Source organism: Vanacampus margaritifer, chromosome 18 (genome assembly GCF_051991255.1).
Source record: "Vanacampus margaritifer isolate UIUO_Vmar chromosome 18, RoL_Vmar_1.0, whole genome shotgun sequence".
NCBI lineage: Eukaryota > Metazoa > Chordata > Actinopteri > Syngnathiformes > Syngnathidae > Vanacampus > Vanacampus margaritifer.
In genome coordinates, this window is record NC_135449.1 from 10,632,959 (window position 1) to 10,652,206 (window position 19,248).

Below are 19,248 nucleotides of genomic sequence, written 5' to 3' on the forward strand. Positions count from 1 at the left end.
AAAGCGTGAAATAATTTCGTCCCATATTGACGCTTTTCTTGGTGAAACATTTTATAAATGTAGCACAAAATTACGCTATTAACTGCACTGTATTCGCAACAAGCTTGAACCAACTTTAACATTTTACCGGAACACTTCATTTCCCACAATGCACGGCGCTCAGGAGACGCTGTCAAAGAGATGTAAAAACTGACGTTTGGACATCCTCCAAATATGACGTGACCGTAAGGCTGTCACTTTGTCCAAATGTCCATACGATTCACCTGACCAGGTAACGCATGTCAATATTTAAATTTGTTTTCTAACGTGCATGTAAACGGGCTCAGGTAATGCGAGTTGGGGCGTTTGTTTGCAGGCAGCTAGCATTTGGCTAACAGTAACACACATCAGAATATGAGAGGAACGTTTCATCCGAAAAACGAGATTACTATTGATTTGTGAAACTGATGAGAAAATAAGAGGCAATTTTTATGTCTAGTGGTCAACTTGTGGTCAAGATTGCTGAATATGAAAGCTGACTCTTGTACTCACTACTAGGCAAATGTTAATAACAAATACACGAATAAGGCTTCATTAAAGACTCATGTTTTAATGAAAGTGTAGCATCTTCAAGTTTCTGCCACTTTCCTTGGCCTCGCATAATTAATGGCATCCTATTTAGGAACAAAAAAAAAGTCTTATCGCTGTAATCAATACTCCTACTCCTCATATGATGTGCCCCGGATCAGGTGGCCTCTTTTTTCCTTCTTAAGACATTCACCCCCTTTTGTGTTTCCTGCTGATTGAGTTACCACTTTCCATCTGTGTACAAGTTTTAGCCCTGTGAATTATTAAGTTTGGATGGAAGTCCTCATTATCTTTAACTGGCAGGTGGCAGGTAGTAGTGTGCTTTCTCAGATCCAAGATCCTCATTCGTCCTCCTGCATCCACCATGGAGAAGTCCCTTGTCGTCCAGCTTCGCTATGAGGAGCTTCTTTTTTACGCCGCCTGTGTTTCTAACACTTGGTGTGTGTGTCTGTGTGTTTGTGTGTGTTTGGAGGGCAGGGTGTGTGGGCGAGGAGGAGGAGGTGGTGGTATGCGCGTGGGCAGCAGCTGGAGGTGGCATCTCTCCCGGGCCATGCGACTAGCGCTGGGATGGTGCCGCCGACCGTGCCGTCTGAAGACAAAGGGTCGAGGCAGGGGAGGCCAGCCGCAGCCCGGAGGCGGGCTAGGAGAACTGTGGAGCTACAGCAAGCTGCTACTCAAGTCGCTTTACTTCAACAGCCTCAGCAACTCGGACACGATGCTCGACTGTGCTTTCGAACCCGTGTACTGGATCGTGGACAATGTGACTCGGTGGTTTGGAGTGGTGAGTACGAGGTCGATTCCGATATTTGAGAGAATAAAATTATGATCAATCGTCCGATTACTGTATATGTAATGTTTAAGAAAATAGAATTGGTGATTTATAACACATTGCATGCACAACGTAGCTCAATATGCTTCACATTCTGCAATTAAAAGTACAACATTTAAAAGCCATTACAAACAGTTGAAAAAAGATTTAAAGATAAAACAAAAGATAGCTTACTAAAATTAATAAAAAAGAGCGTACAGTCCAAAAACAAGATTTGTGAAAACCTAATTTTAAAATTTTTGAATGATTATTTTTGGGGGAGCGTAATATACACGTGCTATTCACAGGATCTTATGTTTATTTAAAAAAATATATAATGAATATATGCTTAACTTCATTTTTGGTTCCTTAACACTCACAATAAACAACAACACTAAATATATGATATACAGGCAGAACATTTGACTGTTTACAGTAGTTTGTCTTATTCGTTAGTATTTTTTCAACTTTAAAACAGAGAGAAAAATTGGCACAGAAATTAGCTGATTTCTTTTTGGGGGGGTGTCATTATCTTTGTCGTTATGTTAGAAAATGTAAAATTTAAAAAATTGCTGTTTTTTGGGGGGGACGGGGATATTTTAATGTCATTATCTTTATATTATGTAATGTGAAAAAAAATGGTCGATTAAATTGGCCGGACGATTAATTGGTTGGGCCTTCGTCAGTAACATACAGCGGAAAACAATTTTCTCTGATCTCTTTTCCCAAAGAAATAATGAAAATTGCTTTAGAGGTGATGTAAAATGTAACATTTATAAACAACAATTATAAAAATATTTATACACAGTAAAACTAAGACAAAGAAAAACAATTTTAAATGAAGTCTCATGCGACACCCCTAACATCTTCTCCCACCTCATCTTTGTCACGCAGGTGTTTGTCACTCTGGTCATCCTGCTGACGACCTCGGTGGTGGTCATCGTCTACCTGTACGTCCTACCCACGATCGTCGGCACCTACGCCGTGCCGTGGATCGTCTGGCATCTGTGCTGCGGCCACTGGCTCCTGGTCATGGTGGTCTTCCATTACTACAAGGCCACCACCAGCTCACCCGGACACCCGCCCAAGGTACCCTTATGGTCCTCTTTTATTAATTAAAAATAATAACAAAAAATTCAACATGTAGGTCTCAGGCTTAACTAGTAGTACTAGTAGCATGTCAACTAGTATAGTTCTTCTACTAGTACACCCTAATAAGTCTACTAGTGCTCAGAAATGTCATATAGTAGTGGAAAGTAGTCACGCTGAGTTAGCTTACTACCAGTGAGGACAAAGAGAAAATTTGTACAAAGGTAGTTTAGTGCACTAGTAACTACTGGTAGAACTAGTGCAGGGGTCAGCAACCTTTCCTGTCCCAAAAGCCATTTTAGGCCAAACAAATAACCGAAAATGTGTCTGGAGCCGCAAAACATTCGACGACTGTGATGAAGGAAACTGTGCTACTAGTGCTAGTCTAATGTACTGAGGGCCCAAGAGCTAATTAGAGTTGCAACACAACACACAAATGTGCAGCATCCAATATTTTGACTTTCATTTTCTTCTACCTTTCATCTTTAATATTGGATTTTTTTGGTGTGTGTTTTCATACATTTTTATACTTTTCTACCTTTTTCTAAAATTTCTTACATTTTGGGTAATTTTATGTACATATTGATGCAATTTTTTGCTTCTGTACTTCCCTTTTTTTTGGTAAATATTTTATGCCTTTTTTTTTAACTGTTTTTTTTTGCCTTCTGCTAGTAAATTTCTGACATTTTTGCCAATTTTATGGGCATTTTATGGTAATTTTCAGGATTTCTTCCTTTGTTTTTTTTGTTGACATTTTATAGTTACTTTTTGAATATTTTCTTTTCTGCTTTTTTTAAATTATTAAATATTTTTTCTGACTTTTTTGGCAATTCCAAAAATATTTTATTGTAATTTTCTCTGATGTTTTTGGCAATTTTCTGGTAAACGTCTGCTCTTCCTCTTCCTTTTTGGACATTTTTAGATAGTAAAAACAAACAAACTTAAAAAAGTTAAAAATTCTCAAATTTTTTTGAATATTTAATTATTATTTCTTTAACTAAATCATTAATTCATTTAAATAATATTTTATCTAAAAAATACAAATAAATATGCAAAAAATAATAATTTCTACATATTTTTTTGGAGAGAACCATAGGAGACGGACTAAAGAGTCCTGAACTAGTGGAACAACTGCATGTTACTAATTAGGCAAAAGTATAAACTAACTGAGTTGTACATGCTGCTTTCACTACTACTGGCATTATAAAATTCTACTAGTTACCAACTATTGCTTCAGTAGTGGTACTAGTATGCAGATATCAACAAGTGTACAGTAGTTGTTCAACCAGTTTACCCTAATTGTTCTACTAGTGCTAATTAATTATGGAAGGCAGTAATGGGGAAAAAATGTCACTAGTGTGCCCTAGAGTTTCTACTAGTGTGTTCGAGTCTTTGAGTAAGACGGTGGAAAGAAGCTAAGATTCAAAACCACAACCTTAGAACTGTAAGGCAGATATGCTAACCACTAGGCTACCGTTGGGGCCTGCGGCATCCATTTTGTTTCTTGGATTGAGCTAATTCTTCATATTCTTGATTTCATGTTGTTGATTTCTTACAGGACAATATCCACATTCCCTCTGTGTCCATTTGTAAGAAATGTATCAATCCCAAACCGGCCAGGACGCACCACTGCAGCATCTGCAACACGTAAGATCAACATGCTGTTATTTTCACTATGAGAAATATCCTATACCTAATACTATAATGTCAGTTCTTCAGCAATGTTGCCTTTTCTTGCTTTACAGCTGCATCTTGAAGATGGACCATCACTGTCGTATCCTTGTAACAAGCCTCACATATAAACAACACATCTACATTTCGACTTGTTTTATATTGACAAATACCGTATCATCATCATCATCATCATCATGATGTGTTGAACTCAACCCGCCTCCAGCTTGGCTCAACAACTGCGTGGGCCATTTCAACCACCGCTACTTCTTCTCCTTCTGCCTTTACATGACTCTGGGCTGCATCTACTGCAGCGTCAGCAGCAGAGACATGTTCCTGGAGGCCTACAGTGCCGTCGAGGTGAGCTTGGATTGAGTGAAGAAAGTGATGATGATGGTACGGTGATTAAGATAATCATTCAATTCATGTCTGTCAGAGCTACTATCAGACCCCTCCCCCGCCATACACGTCCACAGACACGACTGCACACAAGAGCGTCATCTTCCTCTGGGTGCTGACCAGGTGACTGCCCCTCTACATGCTCATGTCTGGCAAATAGACAGCGACGTAATAGTCGTACGTGACCCGCAGCTCGGTGGCGGTGGCCCTGGGAGGCCTGACCCTGTGGCACGCCGCGCTCATCTGCCGAGGGGAGACCAGCGTGGAGCGCCACATCAACCGCAAAGAGAGAAAAAGACTAAAGGAGCAGGGCAAGGTAATGGAAAAAGGATGGGGACTGTCAGCTGTTTCATACATTCATGCAAATGTATGATTGGCTTCAGGTGTTCAAAAATCCATATCATCACGGGAAGATGGACAATTGGAAGCGGCTGCTTGGTGTGGAGACAGGCAGGTGGGTTCTGTTATGAACAGTATAATAAACTGTATTACAGCCAACTTCTCCATAATGTAAATATAACTAGGAGTATCAAAATGAGTGCGTTCATTTTGAGTTAAAGTTCCTTTAACGCCATGTTTTTAACATGCGATTAATGACCACCCCTGAATTGCAGTCGCAACGCAGCAAACGCGTCCACATCAAAATTTAGCAGTAATAATAATAATGCATATTTGTGGAGAGTTGTATTTTACAACTTTTAAAATGTGCAGAATTTCACAAGTTACTGCATGTTAAAGATTAGATAGCTCTGAGCACTGAGCTGTCACCGTCTTACCAATGCAATTATGCCATCTAGTGGCAAAACAATGACCTCAACTCAATATCACCCGTTTTTTTAAGGTACAGTACGTCTTTTAAATTTTTATTCAATTTGCTGAATTATTAAATGACTGTATCTATTTTTTTTTTTCCAATTTTATGTTAACAAGAGTAAGAAAATTTAGATTTTTTTAAAATACATTTAAAACAGATAAAAAAATTGCAATTAATTGTGAGTTAATTATTGATGTCATGCGATTAATTACAATAAAAAAAATGTAATCGCCCCTAAAACATACATATTTTGTTTCCCAGCCACTGGTTCACACGTGTTCTCCTGCCTTCGAGTCATCTTCCCACAGGGGACGGCATCATGTGGGACTGCACTTTCTCCAGGAGAGACCCCATGGCCATCTGACAACATCCACACCTCAAGCACCATCATCTCATCTTGGTCAGCATTTGCTCCTTGGAGATGGTGGAGGACAAATAAGAAGCTGCATGTTGATTTTGGACCACCTCTGTGCCTAAGTGCAGCATTCCAAAGTGAGCCCCATTGGCTGTCAAATGTCAACTCTGAGACAGACGTGGTTTATTTTTGCATTTCATTTACAGGTGTCCCTAATGATGTGTCTATCACGTTTGTATTGAGAAATGTCACTGTTAATCTACTGAGAACATTTGCACATGTGGCACTTTATAGTGGGCAAACAGGACATTGGTTTTATAAAAAAAAAAAAAAAATAGTAGTTATTTTTCTGAGTTAAATATCGTACATTGACATTTTATGTGGAAACTGTGTCTGTGTGTGTGTGGTGTCACCATCATTTGAAGAAGAGTTCTGGTGCCAAATAAGGGGGCAAAGAGGCACATTTCAACCAATTAAGTCTGCGAATTACTGTTCTACATATGGACTTTTTTTTGTTGCAAGTTTTTAATAGGACAGTGTGTGTGGTTGCCATGGAAAGAACTGTGACATCATGCCCACCAAAACTGAGCTGTGCTCAATTGAATCACTGTCCTTTTAATAAAACAATCAATTGCTACTACTGTACTGCATTTTGTGCTTAACAAAATTTACACACAATTATAAAGTTAAGATTTATTTATTTTGTGATATTTTAAATGAATTTCCTTGGTGTTGAGTCAGTCAAAGTCAACCAAATGGCCATGATATCGTACTTGACCTGGGTTCTAAACTTGAACGTTTACAATGTTTGGCAAAACTGACACTGAACTGTAAAAAATTCTAAAAAGTCACACAGCAATAATGTACACCAAAGCTATAAAATGGGGAGTCTGTTCTCTTGGCTTTAGGTCCACTGATTGTGTGGCTCATTCATGTTCATTAACTACAACCACAATCCATTTCAAATGCTGTGCCTTTAGGGAACATACAATCCTAAATAATTTTAAAAGATCAATTATTAAATAATTATTTAAGGCCCTGTTTACTTGACATTACATTCATGAGAGGACACACAAAAGAAGTGTGTTACATACACATAAATACATTTTAAATGATGCGGCAGAGATGTCTCAATTGTGCGTTTATGAAAACATGATAAGTCACAATGAACTGCATTTCAGTAGGACGGGAAAAAAGATCCGCAATGAACTGCATATCCTGTAACATGTTAATGTGGGACTCCATCTGTCTTCATTCTTTGAATGTGTCGGGTAGAGATTTTTAACTTTTTTTTTTTTTTTTTTTTTTTTAAATCACCTTCCTCCAGGACTTCCCAAGAGGAACCTTAAAGAAAGAAGAAAGACATATGTTATTGGGGCAACTGATGGTACAAAAAAGCTGTTGAATCGCAATCTTACCACTCTCCTCGTGCCTGAACCGCCTCCCTCCTCACCAGCCTCTTCTTGTCATCGAGAGGCTTGGCCAAGGCCCGCAGCACTCGGGCCCGAAATGGCAACACCTACAAGTTAAAAGTGACACTCAGATTTTTGCTATCACATAATGTTTGAACAGAATAGTCCCTGCTAGTTTCAGACTATGTATAGGAAGAAGTAATGTACATAAATAGACCATCTTAAAATATTGTAGTCAAGTGTATTTCAGTAGTTGCATTCAAAAACAGAAAGATTTTACAGGTTCATTTAAGAACCCCCATAAATGCTTTAAATAAGTTTATTTTCAACCATTATGAATGTTCTATTCAATGAAACTTTTTCAAAATGATACATTTTGAGGTTTTGCTATTCATAAGATAATTATCAAAATTGGAGAAAATGAAATTCTTCACCTCATGTTCAGGGAAGCGGGAAAGTGCGTGGATGCAGCGCAGTGATGCGATCTTGACATTCTGCAAGACAGCTTTCATGTAAACAAACCTGGCTCATGTGCATTTCTGTGCTATGCTACTGACATTTAATTGGCACTTAAACACTCCCGGGGGTCTCACTAACCATGTTGGGAGCGGACGTGAGGGGCAGCAGTCTGCCGACCAAAGCCTCCAGCTGTTGGATGAGCGCCGGTGGCGGGTCAGCGATGACGGGCTCTAGACAGGACAGAGTGGACAGCTGGACGCCCTGGTCCGGATACATCAGTGCCTCAAGCAACAGTGACAGCAACTGGATACAAACACAAAAATATTTTAGAATCACTCATTTAAGCAGAATTAATTTTTATTTTTTCCTTTGTTGACTCACCGCTGGTAGTTCAGTGACTTGAACCTGTTTGGGTAATTTGTTGACTATGTTGGACAGAGCCTTCAGGTAGTTCGGTTTCTTCTCTGGAGGAGGAACAACGACAACAACAAATTGGGGTTTGAATCACAACTCAGGTTGCCAGTCAATCACTGCTAATGGAATTCAGTACAATTAATAGCAAATCAACCTTGAGGAGCCGCGTTGAAACCATGCACCAACTTGTCCGAGTTCTCGCTGAAGAAGCGCTGGCGGTACATGATGCGCACGTCTGCGTGGCAACCGCGACTCAGGACGTCCGCGGAGTCGCTCATCAGCAGCGAGAAGCCGTCGGCCGCCACGGGGCCCAGATTGGCATCGTCGAGCAGCGAGAAGAGCTTAAGTGATATGAGAAAATACAATGGCTGGATTGACACCACAGGTCAAAGTACTTAATTCTGATTTAATGTCTACTTCATGGGTATTTATTGATAGATATTTTGTTAACTCATTTGCACCCAAAAAACGTATAAATATGTTCTATTTTAAATGTTTTAAGTGTCCCAAAGACATAAGTTAATTATTATTATTATTATTTTTATTTTTTGCCAGAGCATACAGACTTTGCTGCAGCTTTGATGCAGCCTTTCAACTGCAAAGAACGGTTCAAGAAATGGTAGTAATTACACAAACGGCCAGCAGGTCGCAGCAGAGCAAAAGAGATGAACCAGGGCCATGTTGAAAAAAACCTCAAATACTCACAATTCTAAATAGATTAGAATGATGAAACCTAGCTATATTCTAATGCTAATTGCTGCAAAACGAAAACAGATAGAAATACGGTATACTTTTGTTTCCCTGATAAAAGAAGATACTTTAATCCTTCTTTTGGTAGGTTCCATGTCTTTATAGCAATAGAACACAATATTCTGTGGGCCTTGCAAAATCAGTCAAAATCCAGTAAAACAGCCAGGAGTGAAGGGGGATTGTTTAAATGAAAATGGCTGGGAATGAATGAGAAAATGTAAAATGGAAATGGCTCTTGTGACTGTTTTGGGTTAGGCCATTGTGTTTTTTTATGATGCTCTATTTTGTACCATGATGATGATGATATTGTCAGTTCCCATGTCCTGTATTTGTCACTTTTTTTGCCATATTCTGTCATAGAATTGGGCATATTCCAAGCAGGAGTTGCTCAGTGTCGAAGTTTCTTCGTTTGTCAATACGCCAAAGTCTCTCGGTCCAATTTTTTTATTTGTTAAAATGTATTCCCTGCTCTATGTTGTTACCTTGCATTTTCGTATAAAGTATCTGTTTTTTTAACTTTTGTGTTCTGTCTTCTTTTGGGTCCAATTTCCGCACCTCACATGACAAATTCACTGTGTACAGTAGTCCATATCCAATATGGCTGTGTTTATACTGACATAACACATAATGAAACAACCGCCGAAATTTTACACAAGTATACTGCTAGGATGCATATCTGGATAGTGTCACTTGAGAGAAAAAAATAAAATAAAAAAATCTGAAAAGTGTCACTTGAACCAAACAGCATAAATCCAGCCATAATGAGCTTTACTAAGCCTCTTGTTTACACTACTAAAATCATCTTTACCTTGTCAGTCAGTGTTGTGCACGTCGGGTGATAGCGGAGAAGCAGAGCCTTGGCAACCTGGAGACACAAGCAACTCTGAAGTCAAGGTCCCACTGTATAGTAGCGTTTGCATACTATGGAGGGACTTACCCATATCATAAGTGTGAAAGTCTGCATGCGGCCAATTGAAGATGCCGAATTCAACTCATGCAAGATTCGGCTCATTGTCTTTTGAAGTAGACTGTCAAGAGAGTTGCCTACAAAGGACATTTTTTATAGCTAAATCACAGATCTTAGTTGCACAGATTCATTGACAAAAAGCAACTAACTAACTCGGAGGGATCTTGTTGACCAGGCCAGCAAAACACTTGGCAGCGGAGGTGTAAGACAACGGGTGGCTGCAGGTGCAACTCATCTCTTCAAGCTCTGAAAGCAAGCGCTCCATTTGGGGCACCGCCACCTAAAAACAAAGACAACGTTTTGTTTAGAATTTTACAAGAAAGACTGTCACTAATTGTCAGACTTATCTCCATTCTGCAAGGAGTTAAAACAATTGTAAGATTTCCGTTAAGACTCACAGTGCGAGGTAACGAACACACACATCCCATCAGCAGACAAACCATCTGAGACTGCCTCCAAGAGTCCCCATGCTGCTTCTGGGAAGAACAAACAGCAACACAAGGAGGTGTTACAAAGTCAAACAATGACAATATACAGACCTTTCTACAATACACATTCAGATGCTTCCGACTATTGCAATCCAAACAAAACCATGTGCGTACATTTGCAAGCAGCTTGACGTGTGAAGGGAAGGAGTTGCCGGGCAAAAAGGAGACGTCGCCATCCAGGAAAAGAGACACAAATCTCTCTGCAGTCTGGCCCGCCAACCTAAAAATAACAAGACAAGACAAGAAACCGCAACAGGAAACACAAACCTTGTGAGCAAACTGACAGGAAATACACATTTAGAACAAACTTCAGAGCCTGTATGACATTACAACTTATGACAATAACAACAGGGATGTGATTTGACCAAAGTGAAATTATCTTAAAATTTAGCCGGGGGTCTGGGGGCGCTAGGTCCAGGGCAGTGCCCTGGTGGGGGGACACGGGGGGCAAAGCCCCCCTGAGCTCATGGGTTTTCCGTGTTTTTAAGTACTTTCAATGCACTCACATGACAAAGAAATAGACAAAACAACAGCATAAATTTTCAATGTATATTGAACTATCCCATATAAAATGGCAGTTTTAGTCAACTCAAAATCAGTCACATTCAAAAACATTGGACTGTCTTTGCTTTTAAAAACTATCACTGAGAATATCATCATATCTAACTAATGTGATTACTAAGTTAACACATAAATAATGTTGAAGAGTTCAAATTTCATGAACAAATAATTGTATCATGACCAAATGAAAAGTAACTCATATTAGAGCATACCACAAATGTCTTTGTTATAGCAGAAGATGTTATCTGTCGGAGTCATGTGCATACACAATGAACTACAAAAAAAAAAAAAAGTCAAATTTTTTTGGGGGGGGGGAGATAAAAAAAGCGGAATTCCGCGAATTAGCGGAAAAATCACATCCCTGTAACAAATCAGACAAAGTTTCTTTTAAATCTAATGAGGGTCATCTTATGTGAGTGTAATTTGTACTAACGTAGGTTGCAGCCTGGAGCAGGCTGTACTGATGATAGCGACCATGATGGACAGAACTGCCTCCTCTGCCAGAGGACTGTGGTGAACAGATGAATTCTCGCCTAAAATGGCAGCAAGATATCAAAAACGCACAGCATGAAATCCTCATCCAACCTTACTGCGATGTCCGGTGGATAATCATTTTGGATTTGCGCACCTTTGAGTGCTGCTTGCAGTGCTAATGAAAGCATTTGCGGGATGATGACATCGTGGAAGCATCGTCCCGAGTCTTCAGTGTCTTCAACCCGCTCGGCTATCTTCTTTAGGCTCCTGCATGCCAACATTGCCTCCTCCAATGAGAAACCAAGTTTGCCTGCAGAAAGACAATTAAGGTGTTGACATTTAGTTGGTTTTAAGTTTAAAAAAAAAAAAAAAAATCATATTTTTTCTTTTTCAGAAAGGTTGGTCACATTCTAAAATGGATGACGGTTTACCAGAATGTGCTGCCTCGAGGACATCGAAGAGGACAGGCGTGCTCTCCTGAGCAACGCTGGGCTTGACGGAAATTGCTGCCAACACGGCCAAACAGAGTTGACGCACTGCAGGTTGTGTGTGTTGCATAGGATCTCCATCTTGCTCCATCAACTCTGAGCATTGGAAACAGAGTACATAAATAATACTTTAAAAAAAACTTTTTTATACACGTGTCCAAGTTTTAAGTTGAAAGAAGGCTGACTTGGTGTCTTACCAGAAAAGATTTCTTTCTTTATCCTCGGGATCATATTGGTGATGAAAACAGTGGGGTGCAGTTCTGCCAAGGCTCCAGTGCACGAAACCACAGCAAGACTGATGGGAGGGGAAAACATCAACGCCATTTGTTAGTTGGGAGAAGAAAAAAAACAAGAAAAAAAAAGCGAGCTAACCGGACTGTGTTGTCTTCGTCCGACAGCACCAATCGAGTCAAATGATCAACAGCTAGCTCGATTTGAGAGTTAGACAACAAACCTAAAAAAAACATAAGGGATTCCGTAGCGAATGCATACCAAATCTGATTGGGAAAACAGACCATTGACTTCCCCGCATCTCACCTGTTTGTCGCGCTAGTGAGATGAGCACAGACGTGGCTGTAACCTGCAGGCTGCTGTTTGTCTCTGATAGAGCTGCGAAGGTGACGCAGCACAACGGTGGGCAGATGCCTGAAAGCACGTGCGCCTCTAATATACATACAAACAGGGAGATTGTTTTTTTTAGGATTGCATTTTTTTTTGCTAATTAAATTATTATTATTTTTTAATTAAAAAAATCATGCCCTGAAAGGCTAACTCACCATTTTCTGACGACTCGCTGCTTTTGACAGACTGAATAAACCGTTGCATCACCTCCAATAATGTACGTCTATGGGAACACTGCACATGGAAAACACAAAAAGGTGATGTGATGTAAATCCGCACAGGACAAACGCTTCCACCATGTTGGAGCATCTACCTGATTTCTGCTGTTGTATTGCTCAATGAGCGCCGGCATGACGGCTGCTATTACGATGTGACTCGCCCTGTTGGAAGCGCTGCAGGCAGCCTGAAGGAGCTTCGCGCTGGGCCACACTAGCTTTAGGTCAGGCTCGCTCAGGTGATGCTTGCAGTCTGGAACAAAGTCACACTGTCAAAAAAAAAAAGTTTGCAGGACTTTTCTCAACTTAAAACTCTTCTTACTTCTCAGTATGATATGGTTGAGGTGCAACACACCACTGCAAAAACTAAGAATCAGTGTTAAATGAACATCACTAGCATTATTATGGGACTGCTGAGCATAGCAAGCAGCACATATTACTATTCCTAGAAAAAAGGGTTTATTATTATTATAGCACACCGATTTTTCCGCAAGAATGCGGCCCGTACCGTAGATCGCACCGGGACAAATGAGGTATCAAACGATGCGGCTCGATCTGACTCGGTGCGGCATTATTTTTCTAGGAATTCCCACTTACCATGGTGACGCAATACCCCAAAAACTACCCCAAAAAGTGCCATAGGAATGAATGGGAAATGGAAAGAAAAAATCACACATCAAGCACCTTTTTCCAAGACACGCTGTGCACGCATACGTTATCCGACCGATACGAATTTTAGCTCATTTTGTAGGAATTTTTCCCATCTTTAGCTCAGTGTCGAAATCTTTTTTAAGGAATGAAAGCTCTCCCCTCTGTGCGGGTTCAAAGACAGTGAGTCATATAGCATTTTAACACACTCTGTTTTAGCAATTAGCCAGAGTGCCGGGAACCAACAAATCTCTTGCCAAAAGTCAAAAGTTTCACTTCAACTCGTCACCATGGCCACAATCTTTTGTCACTAGACGTCAAATTCTCACATTTTGTAGTCACGAGTGTCTTCTTTCAGACAAACTAACTTTTATTTGGCTAAGGTGTCATTTAGTACCTTTATTTTCACCTTAAGCAGGAGAAGTCGGACTAATTCGCCTGTCTTTTACATGTTAAATTCAGGCGCCTTTCGCTCTTCATTTCTGATAAATCATAAGTTTTCAACCTGCTCTCATTTGGTCATTTATCATCCGATTAAAAGAATGAGGACATGCTCGTGTTCCCCAAACCCTTGCCGTTCTAACGAGCCATTTCAGGGACAGTGAGATACTTTTAGTTGATGTTCATTATGGTTAACTTCCACATTTCTTGACCGATTCCAGTGGTTTAAGTTTTAAACTGTTCAGCTCATTACCAAAGAGTCAGCAGTCCCATTCAAAATTTCCGCGGGAATTTTTCTAGTTATATTATATTGTTTTGAATTGTATTAGATTTTGCAGGTGTATGTAATGTTGTGGCCTGAGCTCTATGCAGGAGGTTTAAGATATTTTAGTAGCAAATATAATATTTCTAAATATAGTGACAAATTGCTTTCTTGGAAACCAACTGCTTCCTGCTCGCAGGCATGTTAGTGCAAGTAGCGCACATCAGCGAGGACAAGCTTTGAACTATTAAAACTGCTTAAATTTTTTTTTTTTCAAAGACAAACGATGAATGAATCGATCAAATCTATTAATCGGCCAGCCCTATGTCTTAGTGTGAGAAAGTAGAATAACTCACCATTCAGAACCATGTCCAGGAAGGCGCTGACGGCGTCTTCAGAATCTGAGTTTAGAACCGAGCGAGAAAGACAGGAAGTGATGGCAGTAAGAGCGGCAAGACCCGCTGACTCGATCCTTTCACTCGATGTTTGGAACACCTGCAGTGAAAAAAATAAGAGAAATAATAATACATTTTTGGTTATGGATGAATAAAATAAAAAATAACTTACAGACATCATAATGAAAGAGGAATCAGAGTTTTTCCTATGTACAAAATTCGGAAGCAGCCACCTCCACCTAATTTGCTCGCTCGGCTCAACACAGCATACTCCATATTATATAATAACAAACCTCTCTGCGTAGTGATGCCCACAAAGCCTCAAGGAATTCTGCCAAGTCCTTGTGTTCATACACAGCCACACAAGCAGTCTGGAAAAACATGACATGAGGGGAGATGAACAACACGGTACAACAGCACTGTCGCTAAAATAAAAGAGCCATCTGAGCAGCTCTACCACGATGATTATGCTAATGAGAGAGAGTGAGATTTCCCACCAGCGTCTGAAGAGAGTCCAGCTTTGCACTCTGTACGTCCGAGTCCAGCTTCTCGATGATGAGGGGCAACAGAAACTGGGAAAAAAATAAAGTACAATTTAAAAAAGGAGCGTCAGTGGTGAGAGCTTGTAGAAAAGTGCAGGTATGAATACAATGTAGACATACCTCAGCAAATTTCGGAGTTCCTGTGAGGGCTTGTCTCAATTCTTGTATCAGTTCATCTCTGGTGATTCCGTGAGGGTCATTGGGGGGCTGAGAGAGGTAGTACGGGTTACAAAGGGAAGTTGACAAGAAGTGGCAGGCTGTTAATGCAGGAAAGACATTGAAATGTTTGCTCATCTTGCAAAAGCTAGGCTGTGGCTTTTAATAAAGTTCTACTTACGTTTTTAATCCGACCATTTCATTTTTAGAGACTAATGATGTAGCATGTGTAAATAATGCTTTGCATTGTAGTGGCCTTTACATTAAGGTGTCTCAACTAAGCAAAAAGGTCAACAGTTAACCCAAATCTATTAATTTAGAGAAACAACTACCGTAAGTAATCGAATATTCAAGACGTTCACAGAAATAATAGTGAGATAATGCCACAATAAAAATCCAAAAGAGGAACTTTCTCACTGAAACAAAAATGTGTGAACTCACTCAATTGGTCTCTTCTACATCTAGATCATCGTAACACTAGCCTGGTTTACATGGAGCCATGTATTCAGATTAGAATGAATCAGAACGGCCAAACGGAATGAAAATGCTCCACATAAACACCTCAATCGGAATAAAAAGGCTGAATCTGAATTGAATTTCGTTCGGAATCACAGGGGTGGTATATTCCTTTCGTCAATCCGAACGAGCGTCATGTATACACTTTAATCGGAATGGCGAGACTGTGTCCGGCATGCGCATGCTCTGTCTTGACGTAAATGCGTCTTGACGTCATCGTTTCCACCCACTAATATGGCGGCGTCTCCCCAGAGCTTGTCTGCGAGGGGAGAACTTGTTTTTAAGCACTTGAAACTAGTTTTTATCAAGATGTTGATTCAATAAAAGTGTTAACACTATCACAACTAGTGTGATAAATGACGAATGAACTCCATCTTTATAAATCAGGTGATCGATGCTCGTGCGTCCCGCGGCTGCCACGGGGCTGATCTGATTAAACGGGGGAGCGTATAAATGGCAGATCGGAATGAATCACATCACATGTAAACAGGTGACCAGAGATCATTCGGAATGATTTCAATCGGAATGACTAAAAAGTCTCCATGTAAACCTGGCTATTAATTATGTCTGCTTTCATCAGTTGCCCACCAAAGCAGCTGAATAAACAGGAACTTACCGGGGTAAAATCAATGGGGAAATAGCAGGACGTCACCTCAAAAAGCTCCTCTGTAAATTTACCTGCAAAAACATACACAGGAAATAACATGGACGCTGAACATTTGAACATCTTTTGCCTCTAAAAGTGTGCAAGAAAAAAAGAGAGACTGCTCTCACCAAGACTGTAACCTCTGTGGATGATCTTTTTGGCAATTTGGAAGGCTAAAAGGAGGTTGCGAGGGTCCCTCTCCCCATCCATCGACTGGACAAACCCAAACACAAAGTCTGCTCCTAAACCCTTCAATTCTGGGGACATAGATAAGGGAATTAAACACATTCTGAAAACGACTGGACTGTCAAAAGTATTAATAGCATTACGATTATTACCAGCCTCTCTGGCGTCCATGACATTAATGAGCATCTTATAGACACACGCTCTGTCAGCCAGCAGCAGTGACTGCGGAAAAATACACAATCAATCAAGATCCATACTGTGTCTACAAACCAATTAACACAAGTTCATAAAGTGCTGCAATTAGGGAGGAAAAAAAAATCACCTGAACATGAACATCCTGAAACAAAGACTTCAATATGGAAACAGCTGCGCCAGGAGGCAATGATGGACATTGTACCTATGGAAGAAAAAGGGTGAGAAAACATGAAAAAAAATAAGAAACTAACCTTGTCAAACAGACCATCTAAAATAATAAAAAGTGGCTTGTAGTTCTTGCCCAACTCACCAGTGTTCTGAGTCCCTGCAAGACAGGCGGTGTGGTGACATAATGGTCTTTCAGCCGGTTCTCATAGAACGCTAGAAGCACTTCCACTGAGGAGACACGAAAACAGTTATCTTAGACAATAATGGAACAGAACAGTATTAGACCGTTTTGTTTTTAAAACAGTGCTGTTATGACTCATTAACTAAAAACATATGGGCAATGTGACCCTCAATATCACCAAAAGGTGCCTTTGAAACTTAATTTCATTTCATGAAAACAAGTTGTGATATTCCATTGAACTTTCCCTTACCTCTATGAAATGGAAAAGTATGACTAGAACTGTATTGTGAGCTTGCTGACAGGGTAGAGAATGACAGAGTGGATTTGTTTTTGGTAATGTCAGCATTTAATGAGCACATGGTGGCCCTTCATTTGGCAACATGATTCTGTTAGCAAGCAGACAGTGTCCTGACTTATCGTACAGTACTACTGGTATGTGTGCAAATATTTGGGCACTGATGATAATACCTCAGACGGATTTCATTATTTTGCTACATTTTCATGACAATTAATGAAGACACAAAAGGCACTTCAGAATGATATTGACCCAGTATCACTAAACATTGTGTAATAATTGATACATACGGGAAAAAAACAACATAAAATATCTAGAGTATATATCTATGCATATGAAAAAGAGTTTAAGCCACGTCATCAAGTATACCTTACAATATCATATGTGTAAAAACACCACTATCGTCTGATATAAAGCTCTTTCAGAGCAAGATAAAATTGTTTCAAAGTTAAGTATTAAGTAAAAACAAAACACAAACTATAGCTGGGCAGACTCGGTAGTAGAAACTCTTTTTGCCATCATTGTGATTTGCAATGAATACTCAAAACATAGACAGTATGGCAATTCACATTATATTTAAAGGTCCAAATTGTCTAAAGGAACACAATAAACACATTTACTTTATCAATATCCAACCTGTAATATGTTTTTGTACTATATTGTTGCTAAAATTTTTAGCTCAATATTGAAAGCTTAAGTACCGTTACAAACATACAAAATAGGACTATGGTGGTATATAGAAAGTAAACTTGTAATACATTGTATTAATGTTTTAATGGTGGGATTGCAGAAGTGTTGTGACCTTATCATGCTTAGATTCTTAAATGTATTATTAGAGGGAGTCCTTGGTTTATGATATTTTGTTCCCATGGCGTGGAAGCAACTTTAACCTGAAAAAGTTTAAATGAGCCATAGTTTGCTAGTCCTGCAAATTTGCAATTATAAACTTATAAATACAGTAAATATTTATTAGAAAAACACTACTAAGTCATAAAAACCAAAGTGAAAACCACTAAATAGGGTTGTAACTGAGCATGTCTTGCATGTGTTGTCTGAGGACATATTCCTAGGTCTATGTGCAAACTAGTTAACTGAGCGCCATCGGTAACCTCTAGACATTGGACCTGTGTACACCGAAAAATCCCTGTACAGAAAAATGAACTATTGCCACTGAATGAAGAGAAACACCTTCTTTCTCTGTGAGGTCTTCATAGCACTCCTGTAACACCTCGGAGAGCAGCTTCACTCCTCTGGCTCGAGTTTGAGGCTGAGTGCTGGTCAGACTCGGTCTACAGAAAAAAAAAAAGAATACATTAAGCAATTTTTAAAATGGTCACAAAACAACGTGCTGCTCCAAACTACAGAATAATATAGGAAAACATGCCATTGTAATCACACTCTACTCATGTTCTGCTGCCATCTTACCCCAATGTTTCCACTAGCTGCAAAACAGTAAACTCTCCATTTTTTAGACCTAAAAAACAAACACACACACGTATAAACACAAAGAAACGCAAGATTATACTAATGTTACCATATTGTCGCTGATGGTCAGTTGGTCGAAGCAGGTCAAAAGTTCAATTCTTTGACAAGATGCTAGCAAGAAACGTGCCGTTGACATGTAGCCACGCTACATAACAACCACTTTTTAGGGGAATAATACCCCAAGACAGTAGGGTTAAATACATATGACACATATGTTTAATAAATAGAGAAGTCATTTGATGAAAAACCGTGTACTGCGGTTCAATTGACCAAACAGGATGTTGAGGCGCTAAGTTAGCTAGTTCACCAGCATGCTGCTTTGCAGGCACGTAATGAAACGACAACTAAAATGATTCAACAGAGAGTAACATTTGACACTTATTTATCCACCTGTGGCTGTATCTTTGGCTTTACTGTCTTGCAATCCCGAGACAAATTCCTCCACCAGTGACACCAGCTCGGCACTTTCTTCAGCCATCGTGCCTCTTCACGCCACTGGTTTACGCATGCGCAGAGGGTGAGTTGCGACACCAAGTGTTGATTTTAGACTTAAAAAGAATATGTATAAAAACACACAACG

General features: G+C 39.7%; 2 protein-coding genes across 5 annotated transcripts; one reads left to right on the forward strand and one right to left on the reverse strand.

The window, feature by feature from the left end:
• Nucleotides 1-75: 75 nt before the first annotated feature.
• On the forward strand, nucleotides 76-9,254 carry zdhhc16b (zDHHC palmitoyltransferase 16b). Of its 3 annotated transcripts, none has more exons than XM_077550368.1 (10): nucleotides 76-271; nucleotides 1,040-1,348; nucleotides 2,270-2,464; nucleotides 4,023-4,111; nucleotides 4,210-4,238; nucleotides 4,362-4,495; nucleotides 4,572-4,657; nucleotides 4,727-4,850; nucleotides 4,918-4,988; nucleotides 5,610-6,340. In XM_077550368.1, exons 2-10 carry the CDS (start codon nucleotides 1,076-1,078, stop codon nucleotides 5,710-5,712), a joined length of 1,104 nt encoding a protein of 367 aa, XP_077406494.1. In that variant the 5' UTR covers nucleotides 76-271; nucleotides 1,040-1,075; the 3' UTR covers nucleotides 5,713-6,340. The 3 variants fall into 3 exon arrangements, 2 of the variants coding, with proteins under 2 accessions (XP_077406494.1, XP_077406493.1); XM_077550367.1 differs by having other exon boundaries at nucleotides 78-271; nucleotides 1,045-1,348; XR_013289156.1 differs by lacking the exon at nucleotides 76-271 and adding an exon at nucleotides 7,031-9,254 and having other exon boundaries at nucleotides 1,031-1,348; nucleotides 5,610-5,840.
• Nucleotides 6,830-19,214, reverse strand: mms19 (MMS19 homolog, cytosolic iron-sulfur assembly component). Of its 2 annotated transcripts, XM_077550366.1 has the most exons (31): nucleotides 19,059-19,214; nucleotides 18,609-18,657; nucleotides 18,372-18,472; nucleotides 16,850-16,935; nucleotides 16,667-16,741; nucleotides 16,497-16,566; nucleotides 16,287-16,415; nucleotides 16,129-16,190; nucleotides 14,961-15,047; nucleotides 14,796-14,870; nucleotides 14,592-14,669; nucleotides 14,260-14,398; nucleotides 12,651-12,805; nucleotides 12,493-12,571; nucleotides 12,254-12,379; nucleotides 12,089-12,170; nucleotides 11,914-12,011; nucleotides 11,660-11,812; nucleotides 11,383-11,538; nucleotides 11,188-11,287; nucleotides 10,308-10,413; nucleotides 10,104-10,181; nucleotides 9,859-9,985; nucleotides 9,676-9,782; nucleotides 9,547-9,603; nucleotides 8,143-8,329; nucleotides 7,956-8,038; nucleotides 7,713-7,877; nucleotides 7,550-7,609; nucleotides 7,122-7,222; nucleotides 6,830-7,047 (listed from the first exon to the last, which is right to left on the reverse strand). In XM_077550366.1, exons 1-31 carry the CDS (start codon nucleotides 19,144-19,146, stop codon nucleotides 7,017-7,019), a joined length of 3,090 nt encoding a protein of 1,029 aa, XP_077406492.1. In that variant the 5' UTR covers nucleotides 19,147-19,214; the 3' UTR covers nucleotides 6,830-7,016. The 2 variants fall into 2 exon arrangements, with proteins under 2 accessions (XP_077406492.1, XP_077406491.1); XM_077550365.1 differs by having other exon boundaries at nucleotides 16,287-16,566; nucleotides 19,059-19,179.
• Between the last annotated feature and the right edge of the window lie 34 nt (nucleotides 19,215-19,248).

Coding starts and splice junctions, on each gene's coding strand:
- mms19 (XM_077550365.1), bottom strand. CDS start 19,146: ATGGCTGAAGAAAGTGCCGAGCTGGTGTCACTGGTGGAGGAATTTGTC. Junction 15,048..16,128: donor TCCCCATTGATTTTACCCCG/GTAAGTTCCTGT, acceptor TACCTCTCTCAG/CCCCCCAATGACCCTCACGG. Junction 7,878..7,955: donor AAGTCACTGAACTACCAGCG/GTGAGTCAACAA, acceptor GTTTGTATCCAG/TTGCTGTCACTGTTGCTTGA.
- zdhhc16b (XM_077550368.1), top strand. CDS start 1,076: ATGCGCGTGGGCAGCAGCTGGAGGTGGCATCTCTCCCGGGCCATGCGA. Junction 2,465..4,022: donor CACCCGGACACCCGCCCAAG/GTACCCTTATGG, acceptor GATTTCTTACAG/GACAATATCCACATTCCCTC. Junction 4,496..4,571: donor AGGCCTACAGTGCCGTCGAG/GTGAGCTTGGAT, acceptor CATGTCTGTCAG/AGCTACTATCAGACCCCTCC.